This window comes from Zootermopsis nevadensis, unplaced genomic scaffold, assembly GCF_977971745.1.
Source record: "Zootermopsis nevadensis isolate Lab colony 2312 unplaced genomic scaffold, Znev_1.0 Znev_ptg000010l, whole genome shotgun sequence".
Taxonomy (NCBI): domain Eukaryota; kingdom Metazoa; phylum Arthropoda; class Insecta; order Blattodea; family Termopsidae; genus Zootermopsis; species Zootermopsis nevadensis.
Window position 1 is genome coordinate 1,277,845 of NW_028259142.1, and position 12,267 is coordinate 1,290,111.

A 12,267-nucleotide genomic window follows, 5' to 3' on the forward strand; every position below is an offset into this window, starting at 1 on the left:
TGAGGATGACTGTGTCCGTTTTATATCTCGCAGATCAATTGTGCACCATTGTACCGTTGTATTCATTGAATATCATTTCTTTTAGACGTTAGACGAACGTAGCAGCTGAGTGCAACATGTTTAGTGAGTAAATCAAAAAGCAGTCTGATCCATTGGCATTCTCCAGTTTCAAATGTTCGATACAATTGGTACAAATTCACGTGTAATCGTCGTTTTATTCAGCTTTACAAAACTTGACTTAACAAACATGGCTGTGGAGAGAAACTTTGGGGTTGGCTGGTAATATTTACGACGCGGCGATAATGCAGACAGAAGAAAGGGGCTATCACGGAAACACACAGTGTCCCAGTCACATAAGGATGACATTTTGCTACAACTATCCTCAGTTACGTTTTGCTCAGTCGGTACATGCAAGTCCTCAACTTCAATGAATACACTAGACGTGTAGATTTTCCATGCATCTTTCCTAACCACGTGCCGTACGAGTAATGGTTTTCGGGATTCACCTCAGACACTACAGAAAACTCTGTGGTAGTTCCTTAAGCAGGGCAATTTCGCCTTCTTTAACGGCGTTCACAATCATTACACCGTCACCTTCAAATGACATATGCAGTAAAGGAAGTGCTATCAATAAACCATACCATGAGACAGACACTACCTCGGTCTGTCTGTCTTCTCGTTACTTCGTGCCTCGGTCTGTCTGTCTTTTCGTCACTTCATGCCTCGGTCTGTCTTCTCGTCGCTTCATGCTTCGGTCTGTCTGTCTTCTCGTCACTTCGTGCCTCGGTCTGTCTTCTCGTCACTTCGTGCCTCGGTCTGTCTGTCTTCTCGTCACTTCGTGCCTCGGTCTGTCTGTCTTCTCGTCACTTCATGCCTCGGTCTGTCTGTCTTCTCGTCACTTCATGCCTCGGTCTGTCTGTCTTCTCATCACTTCATGCCTCGGTCTGTCTTCTCGTCACTTCGTGCCTCGGTCTGTCTGTCTTCTCGTCACTTCATGCCTCGGTCTGTCTTCTCGTCACTTCGTGCCTCGGTCTGTCTGTCTTCTCGTCACTTCATGCCTCGGTCTGTCTTCTCGTCACTTCGTGCCTCGGTCTGTCTTCTCGTCACTTCATGCCTCGGTCTGTCTGTCTTCTTGTCACTTCATGCCTCGGTCTGTCTGTCTTCTCGTCACTTCATGCCTCGGTCTGTCTGTCTTCTCGTCACTTCATGCCTCGGTCTGTCTTCTCGTCACTTCATGCCTCGGTCTGTCTGTCTTCTCGTCACTTCATACTTCGGTCTGTCTGTCTTCTCGTCACTTCATGCCTCGGTCTGTCTGTCTTCCAGTCGCTTCGTGTCTCTCGGTCCGTCTGCTTCCCCGCCACTGCGCTGCGAGGTGAGACGGCCGGCCGGGCTGTGTCTCTCAGTGCGGCACGAGAGCTTCCTCTTGGCGGTCGCGGCAGCGCGCGCTGTCTCACGTGTGCAACAAAAGGAAATCGGAATGAGGTGACGCAATAGCCGCGGTACACGATCACGACTTACTCAGAAGCGTTCGAGAGATTCGCTGCTACTGCACCGAGCACTCACATTTGCGTGTGGAACTGATAAATTATCCCGATGTGACTTTCGATTTATAAAATCTTTTGATGATACAAGCAACCTGAGGAGCTATGACAGCGAGACTTGTCAGCAGCAGCAACAACAACAACAACAACAAAAACAAGCACAACAACAACAACAACAACAAGGACAACAGCGGAGGAATTTCTGTGGGAGTGGGCAGCAGGCCGTCAGACGGGCGCAGAGTGAGTCACAATGCGTGTTACATGTCTCACCCATCTTATCTTCCTTTGCCTCCTTACCCAAGTAAGATTTGGCAAAGTGCGCAAGTCACGAATCTTTTCATCATGTATTTGTTTCTAGTTACTGGTAACTGTCAATACCATTCTTAACCATATAACCACACAGGCCAGTCCCTAAAGACGATTTCACGACCTTGAATGAACCACAAAGCTACCTTTGTATACGTTTCCATCCTGTGAGATAGGATGATGTTGAAGGACGTTGAACTGTTTCGTTTTCCGGAGGAAGTGGCCGTGGCTTATTTCGAAAAATTACCCCAGCGCGATTCAAGCCTAGTATCTGATTTTCAGTGCTTTGGACTCACCCCCCCCCCCCGTGGAATTAACTACTTAATTACACTGTTTAAAGCGCATGATTTTACTCAGTACCACATGGCCTCTTGGACAACGAAATAATTATTATACTTTTTTTTACGAACGAGTCTCATGTCTCGCTCGCTCAACAGCAGAATGTCCGTCTGTCCGTGTGGATACAGAGGAGCATTAATAATAAATGCAGTCTGTTAAAACTGGAGAATTTTCTGAAGTAAAGTTTGATGATGTGGAACCCTTGGGCCCTTTGCCTTTGAAGCTGAATCACATTTCCTAAAAATCCTTCGCAGCATGAAGTTCTAACTAAGTAATTATTTAAAAAAATTTAAGTTTCTACCTCAAAGAAAACACGACATGTCTCCATGACAACGACGAATTGATTAAAGCTGTGTAAGGAAATTGTCGCTGTTTGCTCTGAGAATCACATGGAAACCATAAAGAGCCTACCTACGTTCTGCGGGCGAAGTGCACTGTCGCGAGTGTTGAAGCAGATCTTAAGACGGTAAACACCGTGCCTTGAAATGTCAACAGGGTCTTTGTTCGTGTTAAAATTCGCATGTCGACGGCGAAAAGCACGTTCGGTCCCTATGGAAATCGTCTTCCGCCTGAAACTCAGAATTTGCTTTCCGTCTGACTTTGACACTCGATTTCTTCTTTTGCTTATGTGTCACAGATGCTGTGCGTTCCTGCCTTCTTCAGGAAGCTTAAGCAAGTCTATTACCTCACCGTCTATACCTTCGGCTTGTTCTTTCTCAGTGCCTGCTCGTTCCTGGTTTCTGTATGGATTGAAAACACGTGATGTGATAAGTAAAAGCGACTTATCACCACGTATCATCAAAACTACCATCAACATAACCAAGAAAATTTTATTGTAATGTATTCAAAATGCAGATCATCTTACACGAGATCCAAGATTCTGACGTCGATGTTCATCTTCTGGGTTGCAACGCCGTGTGATATTTCGGGCAGATACCAACGTTTCGGACGAGTATACTGCCTACATCTTCAGGGCTGAAGATGTAGACAGTATGTTCTCGTAAACGTTGTTATCTGCCTGCTAAGTGCGCGCGGTGTTACAAGCCAGACGACGGATATCGACAGGATTTTATCTTGTCTTCTTTCCGAATCACGAAGATTAAGGAGGAAAAAAACCCCAATAATTCTGTCGTCTGTCGCGTGTCACCGCGAGGAGAATTTAAATTTCGTGTGTCTGAAAGCAAAGTGTTCAGAGAAATGTCTGGGCTGAAGTGAGTGAACGATTTAGCTGCTCTATAAGGACAGCAGTTAAGGCGAGCCCCACGTGGGAGGGCAGAGTGTGTTTCGCAAACACACAATCGCATATGACGAAGCGGATTCAAACGATTCCGGACGAATTAACAAGATGGGCGTGAGATTTCAGGTTCTCACGGCAACGATTATGACGATGGCTGTGATCTCGGATGCTACGCCGCGTACTCTGGATGCAGCAAGAACCTCTGAAACGTCGGCAAACTTATACCAGATAACACGGGGCAACATCCAAGAAGACAGCCATCTTCAAGATTGTGCGTGAGTCTGGCAAAGGTTCAGTGCCGGTGATAAAACTTCGGATTTCATGAACGCTGAGAATTATGAACACCCTGTATAATGTGAAACACCGATCGGCGTGTGGAATGAACTGACACGGTTACAATTCGGTTTCAGGCGAACAAGCCCTTGATGGAGAAGAGGAGGCGTGCGAGGATCAACCAGTCCCTGGCTGTGCTCAAGACCCTGATCCTGGACTCGGCTAGGCTAGAGGTAGGCTGCACGGCATTACACTCGGTTTCCTTCAGTCCGGTAACCAGGCAACAAATTCGGTATCTGATCGTCTCATGTTTTATTCACAATTAACTGTTGTCTTGGCAACTGATTTAAATACGTGACCGACGGAACCGCAAAATAAAGAATAAAAAATAACCCGCTCATTACGAGAACGAATGAATGACGGAAAAGTTACTGACGGACGAACTCTGTTACAGCAGAACACAAAACACTCCAAACTGGAGAAGGCCGACATCTTGGAGCTGACAGTTCGACATCTCCAGCGACAGAGGGCTCTGGGATCGGCGGTTCTCAACAAGTACAGAGCCGGCTTCCAGGAATGCACGAGAGAGGTAAGCGACTGTAAGCTGCGCCTTTTAGGGCGGTTCTTGGCTTAGACGCACGTCAAGTTGACACACGACGATTTCATTGTGTGTGTTGTCAGTGTAGATGATTAGATTAGATCTTTGATTAGTGTAAGACAAGACAACCTAACCTCACTTTTGCGCGAAAGAACGAATTCCGGTCTTCAGTGAAATACGTCCTTTATTGTTGTCATACTTTAACCAGAATTAAAACGGCTAGACAATATTCTGAGAAACGCCCGAGTATCAATTTTCTTGTAAATCCGTTCAGCCGTTCTCGAGTTTTTAATGCATTCAGACGGACGGACGAAGCTATTTCAATAGATGCTCCGCGGGGATGCGAGCCATTGATCACCATTCTACAGATACGAGGAGATAACTCGTTTTTCACCGGCAGGTGAGCCGGTTTCTGGAATCGTCTGACTTGGCCTTGACGCCCGGCGCCCCGACGCCCGCCCTGGACCCGGCCATAAAGCAGCGTCTTCTGAGACACCTGGACACCTGCGTCGCCGAACTAGACATGGACTTCTGTCCGGAGGGCGACAGAGACGCTGTTAAGGCAGAAGCGGACAGCGAGGCGCGTCCTGACAGCAGCACCACGGTCGGCGGCGACGAGAACAACAATGGTAAGGCGGTGACGTCACACTTCCTTGTGCTCTGGCTTCATATCCATTTACGTCTCTTCAGATCAGATGTTTTCTTAAAAATACGTTTCCGATTTCCCCCCCCCCCCCCCCCCGGCTTCTTGGGGTCTAAGAGTAAAGACCGCCATGCGCTTGCGCGTGTTGCAGGGGCTGCCAGCAGTTCAGGGGACAAGGACACTCCGCAGCCCACCGAAGCCGACAGAAGTCCGGAGACCGTGACGGCTGTGGCTACTACGTCATCGCCCAGCTCAGCGACCTCGAACATGCTCTCCGTTGTGCAGGTACGCCACAACGCAGACCCCGAATTCAACCCCCATCCCCCAGATTTAATAGTAGTCACGTTCTTATCACACTGGGCATTCCATCAAGTTCCATAGCCAATCACTTTACTTCACTTCTTTTAAGGGTTTTATAGCGTGCAATTTCACGTAAGCATCCCATTTTCACAAAGAAGGGCAAGCAGACCGAGCCACGGCTGCAATACCGTGTTAATTTGAACTCTGGTTGTCATCTGCAGGTGATACCATCTCGACTGCCGGACGGACAAGTCGTCTTTCTCCTTCCCAGCCACTACGTGCAGTTGGCGGCAGCTGCTGCTGCTTCAGAAGTTGGCAGCCCTGCAACATCTTCTACAGCGACGGCGTGGGCAATTAGCAACGACAAAATCTGCATCGAGAACAACGCAAGCATTGTTCCTATCGATGACTCGATCGATAGCGAGTCCTTGTCAGATCAACCGATCGATTTTACCATTGCTAAGAGGAGAGAGAACGGGATACTGGAGGATGTCAAGGAGGAAGGGCCCGTGTGGAGACCGTGGTAGGAGTGTCCGCGTCGAACCTGTGGGAGAATGCCTAGTGGCACTCATTTGTTTATGGGCAACAAAACCCAAGCCTCTCATTCGCGTCGGTTGCCATGACGACGGGCGGAGCGTCGCTTCGATTGTACAATCGCTGCATGAAAGAAACAGGGCTGTTGGACGTTTCCCATATTTCCATTTCCAAAGAAAAAAAAGTCCCTGGAGGATAACGTAATTTCATATTACGGTAATTTTAATTGTTTTGGCGAAACACACTCCACATCGTCACAACCTGTTATCGATTTTACATGCGGCTATTGCGATTAATCGATTAGTCAGTCTGCTTAAGCCATACGGCAGAGTGGTATCTATACGTGCCACCTTCTTTAATAATCTGTAACAATTGCATATTCCCCACATAGTGTAATTATGTGTTTTGTATGGATCTGAAAATAAGCAAGTTTATTTCCTTAAACAGCGTTAACCAGTTGATCTCCGTAATGGTGAAGTGTAGTGTTTTCTTCGCGGTACGGACTGAATTCTTAAGTTTCATTTGAAAGAGCTTCGGCTCCAAAGGTTAATTAGCGTTTTAGTCGTATTATTTCCTTAAACAAGGTTAACCAGTTGATCTCCGTAATGGTGAAGTGTTGTGTTTTCTTCGCGGTACGAACTGAATTCTTAAATATTATTTAGACGAGCTTCAGGCTAAAGAGAGATAACCAGTCAGTCTTCAGTAACAAATTCATTGTTTTTCTTAGTGACGAAGACATCAATTAACATTCAAATATTTGGATTCCACTTTCTAGAAAACAATTCGCTCTGCGCGGATTTACTAAACTTCAAAGTAGGTCTTACATTTGAAACTTTAATGGATATTAAACAAAATTAAGTTTCTTGGGCGAGTAATCGCATTGAAAATGGAGTCTGAGTCTGTCTCTGCCTCCATCTTCAGGGGTTGTTACATTCAGGCCCGCCTTGCGCTATAAACAGTTTAATAGGCTTTACCCTTGTAATCATGTCTTTGGTAAACAAATTCCGCTTAGCGCTACCGAAACCACGTATTTATTTTGTTACAAAACTGAATTTCCCTGTAAGTCCGTGCTCCTCAGCGACCCAGAACATGGCCTTCGGTCAGCGTCTGGTCTGCCGAGGCTCGTTCAGTGTTGTGTTCGTGGGGCACGCTTATCGAGTGACGGACGTTTTTGTCTGAACAATGAGTTTCTTTTCTGGGGAAATTACCCGGTATAAGCCCGGCCTATCTGTAAATATAGGCCTACCAGTTCCGTGTCTGTGTGTGTATATATGTCACTTTAATACGATGTTCTGTAAACCGCATCCTTCAAACACAATTTACTGAATGTTATCGGAATTAACATGACGTCACAGAATGGCAGTCATGTATGTTAAATACGCAAATGGTATAAGTGTTAGACCACATGTATATGTTGTAAATAATAATGTAATATAGCAAAGTTAGTTTAATCGTTTGTCATTTGTCTCTCCCTGAAGCAACACGATGCTGTATCGGAATTCTTTACACTCATGAGTGCTCATTACCAATTTAAAATGACCATTTTTCAAGATCTCCTATCAGCCACCTTCGTGACCAAACATTTTCCCTTTGGAAGACATGAATAAAAGAAATCCGTTGGGACTACGACTCCTGACACCACGACCAAACCTCATGGAACGAAACTGCCAGGAAGAACGCTTCAACCCTCGCACAAATGATGATGATATAATCATTGATCCATTTACGTGTGTTCGGTTTGAAGTGACTGAATAAGAAATTATACAACGTCTTTTTTTACACGAATAACGGAGGACAACAGAGCTCGTGGTGACCAAAAGAATATTTTCTCGGCTAATTACTGAGTTCCTTAGCAGGGGACTGAGTAGCTACATTGCAAGTTAATGACTTAGTCGCTTAACAAACTAGTGGGAAAACTGTTTAAAAACTGTAGAGATATTCCCTTTAAAAACTATTGAGTCACTTAAAAGAAACTAATGAAATCGTTACTTAAAAACTCGTGAGCTAGTCGCTTTAAAACTCGTGAGCTAGTCGCTCAACTTGGCCACCGGTGACCCGGGGCTGAGACGTCGCGGTGCCTCAGGTTTTAATTAGGCCTTGTTTCCGCCGATCGCACTCCTCCCATCCCACGCCACGGCACACGCGCCTCGTCAGTCCCCTGCACACGACTAGAGAACCCAGCGACGTCCATTCGAAATGATCGCCGTAAAAGACGCAGATCAGTTCGGACTTCCGAATGCCGCTCCGGTAAAAAGTGCGTCATTCACTTATGTCGGCTTTAATGTATTTGCGATCATGAAATCACCAAGACCTTGGAAACGTTTCGTCTTCTCGTCGGCTACGCAAAAGCGGGAAGACGGAACTACACCAAGCAGTGATTTTACCTTCTGCTTTGTACGGGTGTGAAACTTGGTTTCTCACATCAAGAGAAATTACACGGGAATGGAGAAACTCGAGTTTTCTTTTCCCTTCACCAAATGCTATTATGATAATGCAATCGCGAACCGGAAATCACACACAAACGACAGGAACTCGGTCCAAACACGCGTCTATATTACTAATCCCAGCGCTAGTGATACTCGGGCTCGCTGTTGCCGGTGTGTACAGACAGCTGCTTTACCACGAATCGCTCGTCAAACCGTCCACAATTGAGAGGCACGCGAGCACGAACGCAGGTAATGTGGACGCACCTACAAACAACCTAGAGAGCGACAGATATGCTGGTATGTTGTCAGTGAGCAGTGCGGACCTGCTGACGCCATCATCAGATCACAGGGTGGTAATTAAAAGTTAAAAGCCGCAATTTAATAAAACAACAGAAAAAGTAGTTCAGCAGCGAGACGCATGAAGTGTACGTCTCTCGAAGGAAACAACAACAGACCGCAGAGTTCACTGTGAATCCAAAGCGTAAGACTTAGATCCGTAGGTAGAAAAGTCAGAGTGCTCCGTGACACATAATTATCACAAAATATTGTTAACTACGCATATTACGAAATATAACAGCAGTCAAAACAGTTAACGTTTAAGAGTGCAGTGGTAACTATATATACCACTGTATATAACAATTAATAACTTTTCACTGTGTCTACAAAGTGCATTTATGTGTTTCGTATTATTCTCAGAATAAACAGCGTTAACCATTTGATCTGCGTAATGGTGAAGTGTGGTGTTTTCTTCGCGGTACGGACTGAATCTTTAAATATTATTTAGACGCCTACGCACTGTATCTATGAGTTTCGTGTGATTCTCACTGTAAACAGCGATTATTTCCTTAAACAGCGTTAACCAGTTGATCGTCGTCTTGGAGATGCGATGTGTAGGAAAACTCACTTCTTTATTACAAATACCAGTCTGTTAATTTTAGGAAAATAACAGCTGTTCATTCTCAGGATCACACGAAACACGCAGGCCTAGATTTTAAAGTCAGCGAATGTTAAAGTAGATGGTACATATATTTACCACATCGCTACAAAGCGCTAAAGAGAGAGCAGCGAGGCGGACATTGCATCAGCTTAATCGTCATCTTGTGTAGGGGCCTCATGAGAAACGAGAGGGCGGCAACACGCAACACTTGCCACGACCCGGTAGACAGACAGACAGACAGACAGACCGACCGACCGACAGACAGACAGACAGAGCCGAGCCCCGGCGCAACCACGCAGCATGGTTTGTAGTCATGGCAACCCACTGGACCAGACAATCCGCAATGCACAAGTGTTGGAAAGGTTCTTGATCAGGAGTTATGTAGGACGACAGAGTCAGATCGTGGCCTATTACAAGGCACATTTCATTTGTTCGAACCTGTAACCCTGAATTAATACTTCTCGCTAATTGTTCTGATCATTGCCATTGCAGTTAATACGTGAGTACAAAGTCACTGAACGAAACAAATATCACGGAGGTTGTGATGGGCTGGTCATGTAGTTTGGACGGAGTCAGAAAGGAACGCGCGTAGGATGTTCGAGTGGATAGCCAACGAAAAGCACTTTCTCTAATATTAAGAGTGAACTACAAGGATAATATTAAAATGAGTGTGTTTTAGGTGCATGAACTGGATTCATCGACTCGTAGATTATTAACAAGCGTAATTAAAATCAAAGTAATCAGATCCATTTGTTGGCTCTAGTGCTCCGTGGTTGGTTAGTTCAGTGTTGCACCGAGCTCGTGGGATCTGAACGGTGGTCGATGTCTACAAGAACAGACAACATCACCCAGAGTACAATCGTTCTTGATAACCTAACAGTCGCTCAGATAATCAAGAAATTAAGCCCCTTTCATGAAACCCGAAGGTTCATTGTCCATCGTCCCTAACCTGAGCCAGATGAATCCAACCTATTTCTCGAATATCCGTTTTAATATTATCCTCCCATATTCGCCTACGCCTCTTAGGTCCAAATATTCTCCTAAGCACCCTTAATATGCATACTGTCATTAACGTAAGAGACCAAGTATTACAGCGATACAAAACAACAGGTAAAATTATATATTTTTGTATATTTTAATCTTTAAATTTTTGGACTCTAAAAAGGAAGACAGAAAATTCTTAACTGCAAACATCTTCCGAATTTAATGTTCTCTTAATTTATTCTTGAATGCAATTTAGATTCGTTGCCACAATTCCAAAATATTTTAAAATCGTCGCTTTTTCAAAGAACCTTTTATCTACCTGTACAAAACTAAAGACGAGGACTGTCCCCTAGAACCACAGATTTCTGTGACCTTCTTGGGTGATGTCCCTCACAAAATCGCACAGGCCTTTCGTCCCGTGCATGAAACAAGAATGGCTGAAAGGATTTTCATGAAATTTTATTTTGCAGTTTTTTTTTCTAAAATTTGTCAGGACTTTCATATTTTGGTTAAATTCGGGCAAAAATAACGGAGACTGTACGTTCGGTTTTTCGAAGTGATTTTTTTCTGGGGGATCCCCGGCTGGGGAATCCTCATGCAATTCACAGAGTTTATAGATAAAACTATGACGAAATCGCCATAATTGTTGCTCTGTGTTAGGCTACATTTCCAAGGTTCCCTAAATTTAAAACAAATTGTTAAGGGCTAATTCGCCCAATCTAAACTGAAATCTTCCTATAAGACTTTTCTTCGTAACACATCATGGTTCGTATTTTACGCCAATTACCTTGACAATGCATTACCTCTATATTATTGTGGTTTCTGGAAGTGTTGCAATGTCACCCCCCCCCCCCCAAACCCCCGACGTCACTGTCCTGGTTCTCATTGGCGCGTGGTGAGTTTGTATGACAGCCCGGAGGCTCTTCGTTAATATTTGAAGCGCCTTCTGGGCGGCGAGCCCCGATGACAGGGCAGGAGGCAGGCCGCCTGTGGTCGCCATGGTGATTACGCTCATTAGGATATTGATGAATAGGTCGGAAGACAGGCGTGCCACTCCGGGGCACCTGTCCCCACAACAATGATGTAAAAATGCGGAAAAATACGAAACCAATTCCACGTTCCGTGAACCGAGCGAAAAACGGTCGATAATGCAGCACCGACATTGACCGGCAGAGATAGACCGAGAACTGTTCGCCGTCTTGCCGTAAATTTATGGACTGTCATGCGAAAAATAAAGGTAAGAGTTACACTGCCTTTCTTCATACGCTACTACGTAGCATAAATTACGAATCAGTTATCTGTATAAGCGAGAAAACTGCCCGTTATGAATGACGGGAAAGTCTAAAGTACGGCAATCACGGCTAGAAACATTACTCCATAAGGCCCACAATCACTTACGAACACAAACTATTATTATATATTATTAAGATAAATTTAGGTACAAATTTGTAAACAGTTTCTGGATGTGAAATAAAGAAAGTGTGAATTTAACTGGGAGTTAATGAGGAAAAGCCCACGACCAAGGACTGGGCCTTGAGAAACTTTTCGTTATACAAATACCCTATTTGAAAAGTGCCATTATTTGTATCTGGTGATTTGGTTTTTGGTCTGAAGTTACTGCTTAAACCACTGACCAGGCATATTTTTAATTGAATAAAAATGTAGTTTTAACAGTAATAATTCATGATTTACACAATTAAATGCTTTAAAAAAATCACAAGATATTACACTAACATGCATTTATTATTAAGAGCACTTAAGATTTCATTTGTCAAAATTTCAAAGGGCTTTATCAGGTGAGACACTTTAACTTTATCCAAATTGTTCACGCTGAGTTTCAAAAATCACTTATTCTCTAAAAGTTACGTAAGAAAAATTTCGCCCTCCTTCAAGTTATAATTATTAATTAAGTTTGGAAGAAAATACGTACCGATATTTTCAAAAACATTACCCTGAAATAAGTTACGATTGTCTAATATTTAAATTGCAGTAAAGAAGTTTCGTTGGTCTTCTGGGATGTAACGTCGGGTGAACTTGTAGGGACATACTGCCTCAATTTTCGGGGCAGAAACAGGAGGTATGTTCCTCTGAAACGTCGGTATCTACCTACAAGCCCATATACGACGTCATAACCTAGAAGACAGACGTG

General features: G+C 44.3%; 1 protein-coding gene across 2 annotated transcripts; it reads left to right on the plus strand.

Annotated features, from left to right (window-relative positions):
* The first annotated feature begins 1,373 nt into the window (after positions 1 to 1,373).
* On the plus strand, positions 1,374 to 7,222 carry LOC110827282 (uncharacterized). Of its 2 annotated transcripts, none has more exons than XM_022058782.2 (6): positions 1,374 to 1,781; positions 3,834 to 3,929; positions 4,151 to 4,285; positions 4,695 to 4,923; positions 5,089 to 5,222; positions 5,459 to 7,222. In XM_022058782.2, the coding sequence occupies exons 1-6, from the start codon at positions 1,647 to 1,649 to the stop codon at positions 5,762 to 5,764; spliced, it is 1,035 nt and encodes a 344-aa protein (XP_021914474.1). In that variant the 5' UTR covers positions 1,374 to 1,646; the 3' UTR covers positions 5,765 to 7,222. The 2 variants fall into 2 exon arrangements, with proteins under 2 accessions (XP_021914474.1, XP_021914475.1); XM_022058783.2 differs by having other exon boundaries at positions 1,375 to 1,781; positions 4,154 to 4,285.
* The last annotated feature ends 5,045 nt before the right edge of the window (positions 7,223 to 12,267 follow it).

Bases quoted from the DNA above. Each gene is read 5' to 3' on its own strand.
- LOC110827282 (XM_022058782.2), top strand. From the start codon at position 1,647: ATGACAGCGAGACTTGTCAGCAGCAGCAACAACAACAACAACAACAAA. The intron at 4,924-5,088 runs GTAAGGCGGTGA...CGCGTGTTGCAG, and splicing joins CGGCGACGAGAACAACAATG to GGGCTGCCAGCAGTTCAGGG. The intron at 5,223-5,458 runs GTACGCCACAAC...TGTCATCTGCAG, and splicing joins ACATGCTCTCCGTTGTGCAG to GTGATACCATCTCGACTGCC.